Consider the following 19,864-nt stretch of genomic DNA (forward strand, 5'->3'; position numbering starts at 1 on the left):
CCCCGTGGGTTGGGATGCGGGATTCTCCCCACCCCATGCCCAGGCCACACTCTGCCCGGTACCGTGGGCAGATCCCGATCCCCGGGAACCTCGTGGGAAAGGTTCCCCCAAACCGGACCGGGGGGGCTTTCCAGCGGGGGGGGGGGGGGGACGGGACTGCTTCCCCACATCCCACCCCCTTCTCCCCCATCCTCCTCCTCCTCCCCCGGTCCCGGCAGAACCCCGGGGGCGGGAGCCAGGTACGGCGGGGCGGGCCAGTCCCGGGGGGGGGGGGGAGGTCCCGGCAGCGGGCAGCTAAAGGCAGGTGGCACCGGGCAGCGACACCGGGCTCTTCGTGGGGGGGGGTGGGGGGGGGAGGCGGTGCGAGCTGCCGTCCAACGGAGCGGGAGGCGGCGGCGGAGCCGGGGCGGGGGCGGGGGGGGGGGGGGGGTCCCCGCGGCGGCGGTGCCCTGAGCGGGGCGGTCCGCCATGGCCGGGGCGGCGGCGGGGAACGGCGGGGAACGGCGGGGAACGGCGCTGACGGCGGTACGGACCGAAGGAACGGGACCTGCCGGTGGGACCCCCCCGCCCCGCCGCCGCCGCCGGGGGTTGCTGGTGGGACCGCGACCGGGGACCGTCGCCCGCCCCCCCGCCGGTTCTTCGCGTTGTTGCCGTCGCCGCCTGCAGAACTGGCTCTACAACGTGCTGGAACGGCCCCGCGGGGGGGCTTTCGTCTACCACGTTTTTATGTGAGTACCGGTGTCCCGGGGCGGGGGGGAGCGGGACCGGGACCGGTCGTAGCATCCCATCGCCCAAAGGCCGGTTCCGCGGTTCCCGGGAGGACCGGGGGGGACCGGGGGTTCCCGGTGGGACGGGGGGGGGACCGGTGGGACGGGGGGGACCGGGCACTGCCAGTGGCCGGCGGGGGGGTGGAAGCGATTTGGGAGTCATTAGGAGCCCCGAGCGAGCGCCGGTACCGGGCACCGGTGTGTGTGTCCCCCCCGGTGTGTGTCCGTCGTCCCCCCCCCCCCCAGCCCCGGGCTCCACCGGAGAAGTTTGGTGGTGGAGCTGAGGGGGGGGGGGCACGACGTGCCGGTGCCCGCTCCTGCCGCCGCTCCCGGGGCGATGGGAGCTGGGGGAGCTCCGCCACCGGCTGGGTTTGGGGGGGAGCTGAGACCACCGGGGGCTCCGGTGCGAGGAGGTGAGCGTGTCCCCCCCGGGGGGGGACGGCCTGGGTCTGCGGGGTGGCCCCCTCCTGATGGCACCCCCAGGGAGCCTGGGTCACCGTCTCGGAGCCCCAAAAGTCCCCTGAAGGGGCGACAGGGCAGGTCTGGATGGGACCAGGGAGCCTGTAGCGGTGCTGGGACAAGCAGAAGTGCCAGCCCAGCATCCCCGGAGCCGTGTCCGGATGGGATGGGAGAAAGCGGGGAATGGGTGTTCTTGTCCCCGGTTAAAGGCCGCAAGCCGGCAGCGGCCGCTGTACCCCGAAAGCTGTGCCCATTCCCGGGTCCCCAGCTGATCCCCAGCACTAAAACATCCCTCTCCGGAGATGGAGCCTGGGATGCTCCCAGGGGCAGCTCTGCTCCCTGCCCTGGCTCAACGCGGTTTCCCGGGCACTGTGGTGCTGCTCCGGCTTTCCTCGCTGGACCGGGGCATCCAGTGGCTTCTACAAAGCAGAATCTTCTCCGAGATGCACGGGCTCAGCTTGGGGCCGAGTAACAAATTCAGTCCCTCGGGGTTTTTTGTTCGGAGGGCTGCGACGGGGCTGCAGAGCTGGGGTGTCTGTAATGCACCCGGAGGCTGTGGGGAGAGAAGGGGGGCTCAGTGCTGGGGGGCTCTACTGGCTGCCCTGACTCAGGACCCCCACTCTGCTCCGGCTGCGCTGCTGGGACGCTGCCGGGACACCACTGCTCCCTGCCCGGCCACTGCCATGGGGAAGGAGATGTTTTTCCCCCTCTGCCTCACGTGTGCTACTTGCGTGCTTGGTGTGTGCCAGGCATGTGCGCCGTGCCCCGCAGCCTGGCTGGGCACAGACCCTCTCCGAGAGCATGAGCCGAAAAACTGCTTTTCCCTCGGCTTTCAGGAGCGGTAATGCGGTGCTGAGTCGTTAGCGGGGTGTGCGAGCTGGAGCTTGTTAAGAGACAGGAAAGTGGGTCTTGCCTAAGTTAGCACATTGAGGTGGCAGGATGAATTTGTCACTGGATAAGAGGGCACCTGAGCTCCCCGGGGAGCTGGGAGAGGAGCCCGGGGCCCATTTGTAACGCCTGCCGACACCTCCGCAGTGTGCTCCGGCAATAATACCTACATTGCAAATACTGCCCTCGAAAGCGCTTTTCCTGCAAGGAATTAATAACGACGAAACCTCCTGCTAGGGGAGGAGGATCAGACTTTTTTGCGTAGGTACTTACCGGGCTCTGGAAGAGAGATCCCCCTGCTCATCTCACAGCTGAGACACGTGTGCCCCAGCATGTTTCACCCATTCTTCCTCCCGACCTGCGCGTGTTTTGCCCCAGAAACAACCGCATCGGACCAAGTGTCTCCCCTTGCAGAGCCCACCAAGCCCTGGGTCCCCCCTCTGCCACCGCGGCTGTGCCTGGCCCCCAGCTCTCGGGAGATGGGCTTTGCCCCGTGTGGGAAGATGCGCAGCAGTCGGTAGCGGGAGCAAAACCTCTTTAAGCATTTACTGGGATGGGGAAGGGTTTGTGTTCGCTTGCTCTCGTAGTTTTACGGCTGAGGTATGCTGCAGGGCAGTCACTCCTGCCAGAGACCCCCCCCCGAAGCCTGTGGGAAGATGCCGCAGTGGGTGCAAGGTGTGGAGGTCTGTTTTGTGAAACCTTTCCTGTAAATGTTGCTCCTTTCTGGCTTCTTCAAAGTTGGCTTTGGTTGTTTTTTTTTTTTTCTCTCCCACAGCAGATGGGAGCTGCTAAGCTGTTGCAGTGCTGGGTATTGAAGTTCTCGGGAATGATTTGTGCGCCTCAGGAGCTGAGGACTGTTTTTTTTTTTTAAAAAGAGGAGGAAGGTGTTACCCCCACTTTGAGGGGGACTGAGGCACGGGGGAGATGAAGCCCACGGCCCAAGGTCACCCAAGGTTGGGGCAGCACCGGTCACAGGACCCGTCCTCTGAGTCACGCCTGTGCGCTGCCTCCCCCCGAGCAGCCTGGCTCCGAGACAGGGCTGAAAACTGCTAAAATGGAAATACCCGCTGAGAAGCGAAGCACTTCCCTCCCCTGAGCAGTTTAGTGTCTGGGAGCACGTAGCAGGACTGAGCTGATACCGTTTATTGGGCAAGTTTAGTCTCTTTCTGTCGGCAAATTGATCCCAAATAGCTTCCCGTCCCCAGCGCCCGCTCTGGGCTGGTGCTGCTCCACCTTGCAGGGTGCTTTGGTGGCTGCACCGTCTCTGCAGCCCCCGAGCTGTGCCGGGCATCTGCCTGCAGCCCCATCCGACGGGCTCGGGGGGCTTAGACCCATCGCTGGGCTTTGCAGCCCCTCGGAGCCCCCCCTGGCTGGGTGCTCCTGCAGGCTCCCGTGCTCCAGCTTTTGCAGGAAGGGGATGGTGTGAAAGCGGGTGCCAGTGCAGGTGTAAAGCCGGCGTGGAGGTGTGCGGTGTTGGCTGCACCTCCAAGCCCGTGCTGACCATGGCAGGGCCGTGGTGGAGGCACGCACTTGGGCTCGGCTGGTTCGCCGGGCTTGCAAAGCTGTGTCTTGCCCTCTTGAAATGAGAGTTTCTAGCCCTGGAGCTTACAGAGCAAATCTGGGAGTGTGACCAGAGCTTTAACCTAAAGGCTTTAGAGCCAGAAGGCAAATAAAAACTTCCTTTTCCAATCTCCACCTCTTAAGCAAACGGGAAGGCTGTTCTCATTCCCAGCTCGCGCCTTTAGTTGTGTATGGCTGTCAGTGACTGCCCTGCTCCCGGGCAGAGCTGCTGCGGGCTTCTGCCCTTGGCACGGGCACCGCTGCCAGCCCAGCCTGAGGGCTACGTGTCCTGTCGGCCAGGGGCTGCCCTGCCAAGGGGTCTCCTGCAGCCTGGAGCCGCACCGGCCAGGTTTCCAGTTCAAGCTGTTACTGCTGCTCTTCGCAGCTTGTCCCTGCAGCCGGGCTCGCTGGCACCCTCTCCCCATCTGCCAGCCCCTGCCTACGGCCAGTGGCTCCCAGTGCTGCTGCCCCGATGGAAAATGGGGTCTGGGAGCTCGTATCGGTGGTTATGAAACCGCTGGGTGCACCAGAAGCTCAGCTCAGCACTTCTCCATTTCCTAGAGGAGCGCTTTCATAAAGAACAGTTTGACCTGGAGCAAATTAGGGAAGACTGAGCCGGCGGCACCGGTAACAACCCGCAACCCCCTGCCTGAAGCACCGTCCCCTGTGCCAGGCCAGCCGGGCACCTCCCCTGCCCGCTGCCCTTGGCAGCACCTCACCTGGGTACTGGGGGGGTGATGGGGTTTTATTTACCTTGTCAAAGTGTGTCGTGCTGGGGCAAAGAAGGGACAGGAGCGCAGAGCTCGGAGGGAGCCCATCCCTCGGGCATGTAGGGTGGCTGTCCCGTGGCACCCCTGCCCTTGCTGTGTCGGGTCCCCACGTACGTTGGCGGGGGCAGAGGGGTGGCAGCTCCCGGCAGAGCCCTGGGAGAATCCTGGCACTGGGTGGGCAATGCCAGGCGTGGGCTCTCCTCGGCTCGGGGCTGGCTGGGAGCCTCGGGGCCGTGGGAAATCCTCGTTGGCTCGGAGCAGCGGGATGCTGGGGGTGCAATCGGCGCAGGGCAGCAGTTGGCGGGTCCCCCCCCCTGTGCACCGGCCAGCTCCTGGCTGGGGACAAGGCTGCCGACAGCCGGTCTCTCCTGGAGTTTTTCTCAGATCCTGTTATGGGAGAGGGCTGCGGTGGGCAGGATGGGTTTGCCACCCCGGCTGCATCCCAGCCCCGCCGCAGGGCAGGCGGCTCTGCAGGGCAGCGGCACGGTACCGCAGCTCCGCCGTGCTCCCCTATCTCGCCGCATCCCTCCATCACCGCTTGGCTAAGCGGGAAAGTGTTTTCCCCACCACGCTGGGGATTGCCGCTGTGGTCGGTGCCTGCGGCAGCTCCAGCCCAGGCCCTTGCCAACCCACCCGAGGCAGTTCGAAGGGCTGGAGCCCCGGTGGGTTTGCAAGAAAATTGCTTCATCCCCTGCTCGCTGCTGGTTCTCCACCGCCTGCTGGGTAAAAACCTCTTCTATTAAGCCCTGGGGTTTTAACTTGCTGTCACCACGGGGGCTGGTGTGGTGGTTTTCTATCCGGCTGCTGCGCTTGTGTGGCCAAAATAGAAGGGGCCGGGGAAGCTGTGCCCTGCCGCTGCCAGAGCCGTGCCCTTCGAGCAGGGGGTTCTGCTCCCAGGGCTGGCCCCCCTCACCCTGCCTGGGCTTGAAACGGGAGCTGCGTTTGGGGGAAATGCCAGTGGGAAGAGGAGCCGGCACAGCAGTTTCCCCAGCCTGATGCGGTGTCACCGGGGCATAAAATTAAGCGACTTTGGCGCAACATGAAACTGTGCATTGATTTTTTTTTTTTTTTTTTTTCCTTTCCCCTCTTGCTGCTCCCATTAGGACCCCCCAGCCCAGAGCGCAAGGTGCCAGTTTGGGTGCCTGAGGCTGGCCGGCCCCGATGGCGAGGATGACGGGGGGGGAAGCCCCACTGTCGGGATGCTCGGTCACCCTGGAGAGGCTTTGGTTATTTGTCCCTCCAAGCAGCCATCCCTGGGGATGAGGGTCAGAGTGGGGCTGGATAAGTGCCCAGACCTGCCCCCTCTGCTTGTGGGTGCTTCTGCTCTCCGGGCAATGCATTTGGGGTCTCAGCCTGCCTCGACTTCTTGGGGCCACTCATGTCCCTGTGCCCCAAAGGTCCCCCGTCCCCTGCAGAGCCCCCAGGAGCTGGAGGGTAGGGATGGCCCCGATCCTTCTCCTGGGGTGCAAGGGCACAGGAGCTGCATCTGAAAACACACTGGATTTCTTTCCCCCCCCCCCGCCTTAAGCCAGCTCCTTGCCAGATGATTCAAGAGCAAAACTATCTCGGCTGCTCCGTGTGAGCGTCTTGGCACCGTCCGCAGGAGCCTTGTGACCGTGCTCCCCGTGGGGACTGTGGGGGTGCTGGGGGGCCGTGAGTGGCTTGGGGGATACAGCCATGCAGTGCAAGGGTGATGGACGATGCCGTCCGCAGGCTTTGGCTCCCGCTCACCGAAGCACCGAGGTGTTGGGGCCATCGACTCCTGTGCGCTATGGGATGTTGTCTAGAGTTGCTGCCGTGGGTGCTGCCGGGTGCCTGCCGTGGGTGCCACGGGGCTGCAGGAGGAGGTGTGCAGCCTGCAGGCAGGCTCCTTGTCCCAGCCCTGCTTCTAGCCTGTGTCAGGGCGCTGGAAACACCCCATCCTGCCTTACCCCCACCCCGGTACCCCCTGGTCTGGGGGCAAGGAGGACTCTCGGAGCAGCACCTTTCCTCTCCCGGCGCTGATAACCAGGTCGGGGCTGGGCTCGGAGCGTGTCCTGGGGTTTGCGAGGCTGGCGGGCTCCTGGCTCCGGCTCCATTTTCCCTGACCATGGGGAAACACTCGGTGCTTTTCTGCTTCTCTTCTCTGTGGCACGGTGTGGGATGGACCCTGCCATGGTTACGGGTGCAAACAGGCCCACTACACCCCGGTTATTTATATCGCCCAGAGCAGACAGGCCGCCTGCTCCACCTCTCCTAAAGGGCTGCTGGAGCGAGGGACGGGGGATTTAGAAGACATTCTGTTTATACAGCTGCGAACGGTGCTCGGGGAGCTGAACCTCGCGGGCTGGGGAGGTTGGAGAGCAAAGCACCGTCCCCATCCCTGTCCCCATCCCCACCGGAGCTGGGCTTAGGCAGTTTTGGTCCAAACAGCCATTTCCCACGGTGGCACAGCTGGGGGGTACAGCCCGGCTGGGCACCCAGTGCTGCTGCCCAGCACCGTGATGGGGCCAGGCTTGGCCCGGGAAGGGAGCTGTGCCGTTCGGCAGAGGCTGTTTGCTCGCTCGTCCCCTGGCTGAGCTGTTTATCCTACGGCGCGTGGTATTTTCTTTCCGCTGACTTATTGCTGGGCTGTCAGCACGAGCCTCCCTGACGCTGCCTGCGCCCCTGGCTCGGGGCTTCTTCGCAGGGGGAGAGCGAAATGGGGTCCGGGCCAGACCCGCCAGGGCAGGGGGGTGCCCACCATTACCCCCCCTTCCCAGCCTGGACACCGGCTGCTTGTTGGTGACGTGCCATCCTGCCACCCTGGCTCTGAGCATCACTATCCCATCAGCGTCGGCTGCACCAGGGTGCCGCGGCACAGTTTTGCCCAGGCTATACCGGGGTGCAGCCCGTTTGCCATGGGGTGTTCGGGTGGGCACTGGGTGCCGGCTGGTGCCCCCTTGCCCGGCACCGCTCCTTGCCGTCCAGGGTTGACCTGGCCCCCGCTTCCCCTGAGCTCAGCACCTTTCCCGGCTCACCTGTTCCTCCGCCGGCACCGCGTTGCCGATGCGGGCAAGAGCATATGGCAAAGTTCGCTCTAATGAAGATTAATGTGAGGAGATTCGCCTTCTCCAACCCGGGCACCCCGCCGGGTTTTAATTATTATTTTGGGGAGGAGTGTTCCTGCGGACAGGCTTTGCTCCTGCAGGGGTGAGAGGAGCTGGAGGGGTCCCGTCCCCGTGCCCAGGCTGCCGCCAGCGTGTCCCCTCCCGCACGGGGACGTGTGCCAGCAGGGAGGTGTGAGGGCGGCAGCGGGAGCGGGGGGCTGCCGGCTGGTGGGGGCTGGCGATGCAAAGTTTATTGAGGAAAGCTGATGCACCGGCTCAGCAACAACAGCATCTGCTCCATCCATCCCCCGGGACCCTGGCGCAGGGGAGCGGGGGGACAGTGAGTCCCCTGCCGGGTCCTGCCCCATCGTTTCTGCCCCATCCCTGCTTTCCCTGGCAGCACTCCTATTTTTTTTTTTTTTTTTTTTTTTTTTTTTTTTTTTTTTGGCCCTGCTTGGTGAGTGAGAAGAGCAGCATATTCGGGAGGGGGAGCGTGCCGGTGGGGAGCCTGGCACTGCCAGCACCACTCAGGATTTGATGGAGAGTCGGTCGAGCCCTCGGTGCAGGGTAGAGCTGCTGAGAGCAGCACTTCTGCCCCGGAGGGCTGCCCGCTCCGAGGGGGGACTGGGGGGGGGACACGGCTGGTTCCTGGCTCACCGAGCTGCCTTCAGGCATCTGACCCTTCCCCTAAGCCGCTTAGGCCCTGCCAGCAGCCGGGACGGGGCGTTTGCCCAGGCTTTACAAGTTAATTCCTAGCAGGTGATGTGTTCCCAGAAAGTTTCTTTCCCAGCCGGCCCCGTGGGGCCTCGCATGCCTGTATCCTTCACCAAATCCTGCGGGATACCGGGGCGGCCGGGCGGGAGGCATCCCCACCCCAAGGATGCAGGTTTCCATCACGGTGTCCGTGGCACGGCTTTACCAACCGGTCCGGTTGCTCGTGGTGCTGCTGTGGGGACAAGGGGGGGCTCCGGCTCGGTGCAAAACCACCGTGACTCGCCGCTGCCCGTGGCAGGACCACCCGCAGCACGTCCCCACGGGAGCAGCGTGTGCCCAGGCACCGGGGACCCCCCCCTTCCCCGCTCCCCAGCCGGGGTGAGAGGCACAAATCTTTGCAGGCTGGGAGATTTCTGCCTTCTCTTCTGCTTTGTGCTTCGCTGCCCGTGTCATTGCCTGCTAAATCCCGATTGTATAATCTTTATTGCTGATGATGCACAAAGCAGAAAGGCTCTGCCCAGGGCTGCTCGGTCTTGTTTTGCTCCTCACACCAAGGGCTGTGGCCGGGATGGCGGTGACCTCCTCGGTGCTCCCTGCCCGCGGCTCCGATGCCCTCTGTGCCGGCGCGGGCAGGACGGGGGTACCGGCGTGCCCGGCTGTGCCGTTGGCTGCCGGAGGAGTTAACGGCAGAACTGCTGTGCCGGAGGAAAGGGGCTCGATTAATAATTCAGAGGGAGATGGAACTGGCTCCAGCCTTCTGCCTTGCAGATGGGGAGTGCCTGGGAGAGGAGCATCGTCCTCCGCAGCGAGGGCAGGGCACTGTCGAACCTGCGACCCCCCCCGGCCCCTTCGCTGCTGTAGCTGGGACGTGGTGTGTCGCTCCAGCTCTCCCTTCTCCGTGCTCTGGATCCAGCCCTTCTCCCCTTCCCTGGGGATTCTCTGCTGTCGGTCCCATCTCCGGTTTCCCCTCATGGCGATTTCGGGGAAGGGGCCTGCCTGTCCCCCTTTATGCTGGATTTTGAGCTGGGTACTACCCGCCTTGCCCCTCTGGGGGCACGGGGCACTCAGCAGCCCCCTTATGCCCTGCCTGGGTTTGCAGACCCCCCCCAGCCTTACACGGCACAAACTGTGGGTTCGGTGGGTGGGTACGTGTGTGTCCCAGCATTAGGGGGGCTCTCGGCTCTCCTCACCCCCAGCGTCTGCGCCGGGTCCCCTTGGCCAGGGTGGGAGCATCGTCCCCTCTCCGCCACGTCACCCAGTGCCCCCTCACCGGCCCTGGGGCAGACGTGGGGGTCAGCTCTGCTTTCACCCCTCGGACACCCCCGGCAGCCGGTTTGGCTCTAAAGCCCTGTGTCAGCAACAAGAAGAGATGGGAAAGAGCTCCTGAGTGGGTGTCGGGCAGCATCTCCCCGAGCCGAGCCCCCCGCACTCTTTGAAGCACCATTGATGGGTCCCGTGGGCATCGCTCACCCAGATGGTGCCGGGGGGGTGAGATGGGTGCCCAGCAGCTCAGGGACAGGGTGCCACGGCCACTTCGCTTGCCCTGCTGGCCTCAGCCTGGCCGCCCCGGTGCTGCCGGCGGTGCTTCCCCGCGGCACAGTGGGGCCGCGGTGCCCGGTGGGGCCGTGGGTGCCCGGAGCCCCCCGTGCCGTTACGGAGCCGGCTGTGGTGGAGCAGTGGCCCTTTGCACGCCGTCACGTGGGCCGGTGGCACAAGCCCTCCGCTTTCCATTTTTAGAATCGCTGGATCAGGGGAAAAAATGTATTTTTGGAGTTTGATTTGCTTCAGCTTCAGAGGCTATTTTTTTTTTTTTCCCCTCCTTATTTTAAATGGGCCAAAGCCCCTCACGTCTTAACCCAGCTCTCGGGCACAGCTAGCCCCAGAGCAGCTCCCTGTTAACTCTTCCCCCAGGTCGGCTGTTCCCAGGCGGCCCCCGTGTCCCCAGCAGGTCCCCACGGTGGCAGCGATGCTGGGGACAGTCAGGAGAAGCTCTGGTCCCTCTTCTGCAGCAGCAGCACGCTGCCACAGTTTGGGACCCCCCCCCTGCCCCATCTCCCTCCCTGCTTTTAATTAGTTGTTTTGCCCGGACAGAGGCTGCAGGGCTATGCCGGAGCCTGGCACGGAGCCCCATGTCTGCTGGAGCCTGGTCCTCCTCCTCGGTGTCTGTAGGGCAGCCCGGGGACGTGCTGTGCCACCAGCCCAGACTGGGACACGGGTGCCATGCGGTGCTGGTCCCCATCACAGGGGGGACCAGTGGGAGTGATGTTCCCTCTGGGCATGGGTATTGGCGGGGGCCAAGGCTGGGTAGAGAGCCTGTCCCGGCTGTGCCGGAGGGATGTCCAAGGAATGGTGGGATCCTGCCGTGGGCTTGCTGCCCTGGTCCCAGGGAGGTCCTGCCTGCGCTGGGCATCCCAGTGCCACGAACAGGCTTTAGGCACAGCCCTGCCTCTGCGCCCACGGGCAGCTGCTGCTCGTGGCCTCCCAAATTGCTCCATGCCACCATCTAGGGGTAAACCGTGTCCATGGTGGCTCAGCCACGGCCGTGGAAGTCTGGGCTGGGGGGGGTCAGGCTGTGAGCAAGGGCCAGCACCGCAGGCTGGGCTCCCCCCGGCCGGCCCCGATGCCCGCGCTGACACGCTCTCGTTCCAGATTCCTCCTCGTCTTCAGCTGCCTGGTGCTGTCGGTCTTCTCCACCATCCAGGAGCACCAGAAATTGGCCAACCAGTGCCTCTTCATCCTGGTAAGTGGGGAGCGGAGCTGTGCTCGGACTCCCTGTCTCCACACGACACCCCAAGAGACTTGGCCGAGACCATGGACAAAACCCCTCTGACCCCTTCCCCAGCCCAAATGTCACTCTTGATCCTTGGTGTTAATGACGGCAGCCTCTCCGGCACATCGGGGAGAAGCTGCAGGGTGGCCTCGCTGCTGGGCGGCTCGGGGTGGCCCATCACTGCAGCCGGACCTCCGCGGTGCGGAGAGGCATAAACCGCTGGAAAAGGCAGGGCAGGAGGGGCTAAAAAAGGCAACTTTCCCCCAAACTGTCAGAAACAGCTGACGCCGGAGTTCTTCTGAGTGATGGAGACTAAATTGGGAAGGTCCTTGTGACTTTCCCGCGAGTAAGCAGAACGGGGGCTTGTTTGTGAGAGAGGTAGGAGGACAATGCTGACGGCGGAGGAAAAGGACCCAGCTCGGTGTGAGCTTGGCACAGGTAGGAGAGCCGGGCTGCTCAAACAGGCTCGACGGCCACGGCTCCCGTCTCGCTGCCCTGATTCCCCCGGGACAGCTCCAGCCGGGGCTGTGCCGGGGGGGTGGCCTTGGGGGGGGACACACCATACTCCCCCCGCCCCGCATCGTCCCGTCCGCAGCACCAGCATTTCATTTTGCCCCCTCCAAAGCCGCCCACCCAGCTGAATCCCCCACGCCGTCCTGCCCTCCCCACCTCACCCCCCTCTGCCCCCCTCCCCTGGCAGGAGTTCGTCATGATCGTGGTGTTCGGCATGGAGTACATCATCCGCGTCTGGGCGGCCGGCTGCTGCTGCCGCTACCGAGGCTGGAGGGGACGCTTCCGATTTGCCAGAAAACCCTTCTGCGTTATAGGTACCGGGGTGGGGGGGGGGGGGCTTTGGGGGGAGCACAGATTTGGGGACTTGCGGTGTCACCCACGCCGCGGGCGTTTGAGAAAAGCCCGCGCGCCCTGACCCTCGCCGTCCCTTAGATTTCATCGTCTTCGTCGCCTCCGTGGCCGTCATCGCCGCCGGCACCCAGGGCAACATCTTCGCCACCTCGGCGCTGCGCAGCATGCGCTTCCTGCAGATCCTGCGCATGGTGCGCATGGACCGTCGCGGCGGCACCTGGAAGCTGCTGGGCTCCGTCGTCTACGCCCACAGCAAGGTAGTGAGGCAAGGGGAGCCAGAAGTTGCTTACCTAATGCTACCACGTAAGAAGTCATAATTTCATCCCCCGCTTGTACAGACACCCCTCTCTGTATCCCATAGGGTTGTCCATACAGAATTTCAAAGGGGCTCAGTCCTTCTTTCGCCCTTGGTCTTGTTCGTATATGCAGAAGGGCTAAAGGGAGAGACTGAGGCCATGTCAAATTTGCTTCTTGTCCTAATTCCGCACGTCAGTAGAGGAATGCGGGGGTCCCCGGCATGGCCCCCCACACCCCTCCCCGAGCCCTTCTCACCCCTCTCCTGCCCCGGCAGGAGCTCATCACCGCCTGGTACATCGGCTTTTTGGTGCTCATCTTCGCCTCCTTCCTCGTCTACCTGGCTGAGAAGGATGCCAATGCCCAATTCGCCACCTACGCCGACTCCCTGTGGTGGGGCACGGTAAGCTTGGCCACCGGCGGTCCCCCAGCCCCGGGAGGGGATGAGGAGGGTGGGACGGGGCCGCGGCGAGGGAGCTCCCTCCAGGCTTCCCCCTGCTCTGCCCCCGGGCAGGTCACCCTCACCACCATCGGCTACGGGGACAAGACGCCGCAGACGTGGCTGGGACGGATGCTGGCGGCCGGCTTCGCCCTGCTCGGCATCTCCTTCTTCGCGCTGCCTGCCGTGAGTAGGACGGAGGGTCCCTGCGCCTCCTGCCCTGTAGAAATCGGGGAGAAAGGGGCCAAATCCCACCCCTGCGCTGGGAGGGTCCCCGTCTCTCCTGGCTGGCGGCGGTGGCGTGGTCGGCACCCACGGACCCCGTCCCCTCCCGTCCCCAGGGGATCCTGGGCTCCGGCTTCGCCCTCAAAGTGCAGGAGCAGCATCGGCAGAAGCACTTTGAGAAAAGGCGGACTCCGGCGGCAAACCTGATCCAGGTAGCGCAGTGCTGGCATGTCCTGCCCCGTCCTTTCCCGGGGATGCTCCACCGTCCCCCGCTCCGTCTGCTCTGCCTGTCCCTGCCTGCTGCAGGCAGGACCCGAATGCCTGACCCCCACATCTGGCAGCTGGCTCCTTTGGGCCGGACTCGGCCCTTGGTGGCCAAGGGGGATGGAGAGGGGGGGGGATCTTGCCTCCTGCCCCCGCAGGGGCTGATCCCGATGCCCGCGGGCTCTCGCTCCCGTGCAGGCTGCCTGGCGCCTGTACTCGACGGACATCAGCCGGGCGTACCTGACGGCCACGTGGTGTTACTACGACAGCCTCCTGCCCTCCTTCAGGTAAGCGGGGTGCGGGCGAGGGCTGCGGGGGTCCCGGGGGGGTCCCAGGCTGATGAGCAACGTGAGCAGCCCCTGCCACGGGGGGCCATGAGCTCCCACCGAGGGCTCGGTGGGGCTGAGCAGCACAGACATCTCGCTCAGCCCCGGGACGCCGGAGCCCCAGCACAGCACCTGCCAAAATGTCCAACACCCCCCTCCATCCTCACAGCGCCCGGCACCCATCCCACCCTGTCCTCTCTTGCCCCATCCATAGCCATCTTCCAGCACCGCCGCGGGGAAGAGGACGGTGCCACCGGCCACGGGGACCTCGTGGCTGTGGCGACGGAGCCGCGGCCGGCCAGGAGCCGGCTCCAAGCGGAGCAGATGGACCTGGGGGGGTCCAGCGGGGAGCCCTGCAGGGCTCTCCCCTCCTGTGGCCCCTGGGATGTTGCCACCGCGGGTGGATCGAAGACTCTCCGAAGCTTTTCTGGACTCCCTGTGCGTTCCCATCACACCGAGCGCAACCGGGGTCTGCCGTGCGGTCCCCGTGCCCGAGCCCTACCCCGGGCTGGCAGTGCCCTCCCGCCTGCCTGTGCGTCCTGCCCCTGCTCCGGCCCTGTGTTCCTTTGCAGTGACAAATTCATTGTCCTGTTTCACTCTTTATTTTTTCAAAGACAGAGCTCTTAACAGCCGTGGCAGCGAGTCCCTCTTGTCCCTGACCGAGGAGATACGGCTTCCCATGCATCGCTGCCAAGCGTGGTACCAGGCTCTCCTGGCGTGAGCATCACGGGGGTCTCCACCAGCCCCTCCTGCTGTGCAAGGAGCCATTTCTCCTGTAGCAGGGATAGGGCCAGGCTCGATCCCGGCCGGGTCTGAGCTTTCCCCTCCTGGCTGCTCCAGCAATGCCCAGACCCCCAGATCAGATGGTGGCGGGTCCCCTTGTCCCCCACCCCATGGCAAGGGTGGTCGTCCTGCCTGGCTCTGCCTGACCCATCCCTCCCAGCACGGGTCCAGCCCCTCTGCCAGTGGCCAGTCTCTGTGGGACCCTTTCCCAGCACGCCCCCCTCCCCAGCACCGTCACCCCCAGGTGCCAGCAGCACCCGCTGCTGCCTCAACCTGCTGCCCGAGCTGTTAAGAAACTGTCTTTTGAAAGGAAGTGCTGTTTTTTTGCTTCTTTTTTTGTTCTGGTTTTGCTTTGGTTTGCACAGAGGAGGACCCGGCTCTGCTCAGCCTTGGTTTGCTCATCTCATTTGCTTTGGAAAGTTTAATTTCTCCATGTTTTTATTTAACCCCAACCTCAGAGAGCTGGCCCTAATGTTTGAGCATTTGCACCGAGTCCGCAACGGAGGATTTAGGAATTCAGAGGTGAAAAAATTGCCTGACGGAGCCCCACCGCCTTATCACTCCTTCACCCCTGGCCAGAAAAGCATCAGCCCTGCCGCTTGTTCAGGGGAAAGGTAGGAGGGTGCAGCCCCACGGCCCCGCGTTCTCCCTCCTCTCTGCCTTCTCTCCTCTGCTCGTCTCTATCCTGCGATGCCACCGCGGTGCCTGTCACCGCCGGACCCCAGAGGAGCAGCCCCCGGTCCCACTCCCCACCCAGTGCCGTGCTGGGGCATCCCTCCAGCTCTGCCGCTGGCTGCCGGCATTGCTCCCGGCTCGCAGCTCCGGAGGGGGCACATTTGGTCCCCGCGAACAGACTCTGGGCTCTTGTACCCGTCGTGAAACCTCTTGCAACGTTCAGCTCCTTTTTTCACGTGGCCACGGCACCGGGACCTCGCACAGGGTAGCCAAGCGTGGCTGAAAATGGCCCTGCAAAGGCAGCGCTGCAAGCCCGTCGGGGCTGGAGCTGTGTGGCCCTGCTGCAGAGCCAGGCAAGGAGCAAAAACCAGTTCCTGCAGTCCAAGACGGGCTTCCCATGCCCACAGCAGCGGGGAGCAGCGATGCCGAGCTGCCCCAGTGCCGACGAGAAGAGACAAGAGGGTTCGGGGCTGCCACGCTGCTGGTGGCAGCTGCTTTGCACCACGTCCCCAGTCTCCTCTGGCCGAAGAGCATCCTGGAGACCCCGGCGTGCCGCCACGGCTGCCGGCCTCCCACCCAGGACATCGGCACGGCGTGGGGCCCTGGGCCAACGTCAGGGTTAGGTGGGGAGAGGGAGCGCTGCTCCTCCGTGGCATCGTGCCTCAGTTTCCCCCGTGATGCTGGAAACAGGGCTGTGGGAGGTCTGGCGTGGCGTGGGGATGTGCCGAGCCGTGGGGCTGCGGCTGCCCTGCTCCAGGCATGGGGCCGAGGGGGACCTGCTCCCCCCGCCATCCCCGAGGTGAGTATGGGCTTGGGGGGGCTTCTCCCTGCGGCAGCACCGGCCTGGGCTCGGTTTCCCAGTGAACAGCCGGGAGCTGGCAGGGGAGGGACTGCAACCCCCCCCCGGCCATCCCACCCAGGGGGGCCTGAGCCTTCCTCCATCTCCTCCACGAGCATCGCCTCTCGTAACATCTCATCTTCTCTCTCTCCTCCCCTCTCCTGCTCACCCTCCTCCTCTCCATCCCTCCAACCTACCCCCAAACCTTCTGTGCCCCCCGCTCACCCCCAAGCTGGAAGGAGGAGGACGTGCAGCCCCACAAGTGCTTACGCCTCAGGTAACGTTCGCCCCCGCCAGTGGCCGCAGCAAGCGGGCAGGGGCCGGGGGTCCGCAGAGCCGCAGCGGCGTTTGCGGGGTCACCACCCTTCAGCTGCTCGGCACCACGTGCCGTCACCAAATCGCTTTTTTGCCAGAGCTCCGCCGCTGAGAAACCGGACTTTCCTCCGCGGGGTGGGCGTTAGTGTTTATGCAGGACCTACACAAACAACTCCACTCGTGCTTCTTGCCTCCACAGCAGAAGGGGGTACCGTGGCCAGGTCCGGTGCAGCGGGAGATGCTCACCGGCGGCAGGCAGGGACCCTGCGCCCACGCACTGGGGTGCTGGCACGCCTGGGGGGGGTCGGGGACGCCGTGACCCGGGATGCTCCGCTCCCTCCCGGCCACGGGCTAACTCTCGTTTTCTCCTGTGTCTCTGCCCTGACCCTCCAGCCCGATCTTTAGTGGTAAGAGGAGACTTTTGCGGACGTGGGGCACGTGGAGACGGAGGTACTGCGTCCCGGCTGCCGGCGCTGGGCGGCTGCGCAGGGCTGGGGAGCACTGGGTGTGCGTGGTGGTCTGTACTGGGCTGCCTGCCGACTGTGGGGCAGAGGAGGGTAGAGGCTGAAGGGTCATCCTTCTGCAGGGCAAGGGGGGGTCTGTGCATGGCCTGGGCTGAGCTGGCTGTCCCTGCTGTCTCCCACTGGCTCCCACAGCTTGCCCTGCCTCAGTTTCCCCTTCCGTGCAGCACGGATGAGCCTGGTCTGTTGGCCGTGCTGGGCTTGCCGAGTCCAACAACAGCGAACTGAGGCACTTGGATAAACGTTGTCCCACGTCTGTCCTGCAGCCTGGTCCCCCGGGGGACAGCCCTACCCGTCCTCCAGCACTGCCCTGCATGCCCGGGACCAGTTTGTCCACAACCTGCATGGGGAGAGGCTGGGAGCCCAGTGCCCTGCCTGTACCCCTGCCTTGCCCTGGGACTCCTGGCCCAGGAAATCCAGGAGGCTCCCCAAAACAAACGCCGGGGTTTTGTGGAGCCTGTTGTGCAGCAGGCGTGGGGTTTGCTCCGCGGCTTCGCCTTCCTCCACTTGCAGGGCTGTGCGTCTGTCTGGCCTCCTTGCATGTCCCGAGGTGTGCTCGTGGTCCCACATCACACAAAAGGCAGCGCCAGATGGTATTTTTGTGTAGGTCCTACATAAACGATGCCTGTTGTCCCCCCACCACCGACCCAGCGGAGCAGCTGGTTTCAGGAGCAGAGCTTGCGTTAGGGCAGGAGGGGGCTGCTCCCCTGGCCCACCGGAGCAGAGCCTGAATTAGGTGGTGCAGCCTGGAGGAGGAGGAGGATGAAGGGGCCCGGCTGGGTGCCCCAGAACGCCCCATGCCAGCGGGAACGGGGCAGGAGCAGGGCTGCTCCTTGCGGGACTGGGGCCGATTGCTCTGCCGGTGGCTCTGCTGCGTGTCCCACCCGCCGCCGTACCTGTCTCTCTGTGCTCTCCCTGTCTGTCTGTCTCCTCCTTTCTCTTCTCTTGGGGAAAAAAAACAGTGTTTAAAGGAGTAACCCCACAGCTGCTCCTGCACGGGCATGCGGTACCGCCTGCTCCTGGCCTGCCTCGCACGCGAGCTCGTGCCCGTCGTGTGCCGGGGGCTCTCCGTCAGCTCGGCACAGCCCCCCCCCCTCCTAATCCCCAACTACGGTGGGCACCGTGTGTGCCCGCAGCAGGGATCCGCTCCTCTCCCCGTCCCCATCCCCGTCCCCCCCTGGCACCCGGTCACCCCTGACGCTGCCCACCCCGCTCTCCCACCCAGCAACAAGATGGGCATCAAGGACCGCATCCGGCTGAGCAGCTCGCAGCGGCAGGGCAGCCGGGGCAGGCAGCACCTGGGACCCCCCCTGCACCGCTCCCCCAGCACCGAGGACATCCCCGAGGCTTCCAGCCCCACCAAGGTGCAGAAGAGCTGGAGTTTTAATGACCGGACCCGTTTCCGTGCATCCCTGAGGCTCAAGCCGCGGACCCCGGTCGAGGGTAAGTCCTGGGGAGTGGTGGGGTCTGGGTCCGGCTGTGGGGTCGTGCTGGGGGGCTGCAGGTGTTTTGGAGGGCACAGAGGGACAGCCCTTAGGGTCTGCCACCCACCCACTCTTGGCACTCACAGCCGACTGCCCGCCGGAGGACAGCAGCGAGGAGAAGAGCTCCCACTGTGACCTGACCTTCGAGGACATCATGCCAGCAGTGAAGACCCTCATCCGGGCTGTCAGGTGAGACCATCCCCTCCCGCATCCCCCAGCATACGTGCTGCCATCCTTAGCTCCTTAGATCCACAGCTCTCAGCCCTTGGGGATGAGCGGACGTGTCCAGAGAGCCCCGGTGCAGCCCATGGCCATGGCCAAGCTGGGCAAGGAGCAGGGACGGCTCCTGGCTCAGACCCCCATGGGGACAGTGATTCGGACCTCAGTGCTTTGCATGTGCCCCCCGCTCCCCCAGCGTGGAGCCCACGGGCACCCCTGGTCCTCCCCCGTGCCCTGCAGCCAGCCCGGGTGTCCCTGCAGGATCCTGAAGTTCCTGGTGGCCAAGAGGAAGTTTAAGGAGACTTTGCGTCCCTACGATGTCAAGGACGTCATCGAGCAGTACTCGGCCGGCCACCTGGACATGCTGGGCAGGATCAAGAGCCTGCAGATGCGGTGAGGAGCTCTGAAGGCGGCGGGGGGGGGGCTCTGGGCTCCCCTGAGTCTCCCACCACTAGCCATGCCCGCTGGGAGGGGTGCTGGCCCATCACGATGGGTGGGACACGTTCCCAGAGCCCCGTCCCGATCCGTTGTGGTCTCAACATGCCCTCCGGTCCGCTGGGAGTGATGGGCTGTGTCCCTTCCCTCCCTGCCAGCGTGGACCAGATCGTGGGCAGGGGGGCCCTCGCTGCGGACAAGAAGACGCGGGAGAAGGGGGAGAAGCCGGCGCTGGAGACGGAGCTGGTGGACGAGCTCAGCATGATGGGGCGAGTGGTCAAAGTGGAGAGGCAGGTCAGGAGGGGACGGCCGCCGGGGAGCATGTCACTGTCCCTTCGGTGCGAAGTGGGACCCCCCGGGTCCCCTCCCCGCGGGGAAGGACCCCCTCAGCCCTGCCCACCCTTGCAGGTGCAGTCCATTGAGCAGAAGCTGGACCTGCTGCTCGGTCTCTACTCCCAGTGCCTCCGCAAGGGCTCCATAAACTCCTTCAGCCTGGCCGCCGTGCAGGTGCCCCCCTGCGAGCCCGACATCACCTCCGACTACCACAGCCCCGTGGACCACGAGGACATCTCGGTCTCTGCCCAGACCCTGAACATCTCCAGGTCGGCCAGCGCCAACATGGACTGAGCGGGGAGGCAGTGGGACGGATCCCACCAGCGTGCAGCTGGTGGGATTGGGATGCCGGGATGTGGGAGCAGCGTGGCATCGCCCGGCCCCGTCTAGCCACGTCCCTGGCCACGTTACTTGAACCAAGTCGTCCTTTGCGGGGACACGGCTGCAGCGGGGTGCCCGCTCTGGGGATGGGGTGGGAGCCCGTGGCACTGCAGCATGGCCAGACCACGCTCCTGGGATGCTCCTGCCCTTCCCGGGGGGGTGAGACCCCCCCCCCCCCCAGCTCCTGGGGCCTCGAGCGCTCCCCAGCCGTGGCGGGGAGGCTCCAGACTGGCCCCATCCCCTGGGGTTTGGGTCGTACCCCCCCAGCCCTCAGGACATGTCCAGCTCCCCAGTGGGGTCCTGCCTGGTCCCCCCAGAGCCGAGCCGGGACCACCGCCAGCTATGCAAGGCTTCATCTCCCTTCCGCTGCCAGTGCCAAGCAAGGGCGTTGGGGCACGACCCAGTGTGGTTTTACCTGCGTCGCTCCGGGTCAGGGCAGCGGCAGGGGACCCCCCCCCCAAAGGCCGGTGAG

At 64.9% G+C, this 19,864-nt stretch overlaps 1 protein-coding gene across 1 annotated transcript; it reads left to right on the forward strand.

The window, feature by feature from the left end:
- The first annotated feature begins 468 nt into the window (after window positions 1-468).
- Window positions 469-19,535, forward strand: KCNQ4 (potassium voltage-gated channel subfamily Q member 4). The gene is made up of 15 exons (XM_075048711.1): window positions 469-728; window positions 10,876-10,966; window positions 11,697-11,823; window positions 11,942-12,117; window positions 12,432-12,557; window positions 12,642-12,779; window positions 12,935-13,030; window positions 13,281-13,369; window positions 14,650-14,805; window positions 15,937-15,981; window positions 17,766-17,983; window positions 18,111-18,213; window positions 18,505-18,636; window positions 18,837-18,972; window positions 19,087-19,535. Exons 1-15 carry the CDS (start codon window positions 469-471, stop codon window positions 19,303-19,305), a joined length of 2,112 nt encoding a protein of 703 aa, XP_074904812.1. The 3' UTR covers window positions 19,306-19,535.
- The last annotated feature ends 329 nt before the right edge of the window (window positions 19,536-19,864 follow it).

Source organism: Buteo buteo, chromosome 16 (assembly GCF_964188355.1).
Source record: "Buteo buteo chromosome 16, bButBut1.hap1.1, whole genome shotgun sequence".
NCBI lineage: Eukaryota > Metazoa > Chordata > Aves > Accipitriformes > Accipitridae > Buteo > Buteo buteo.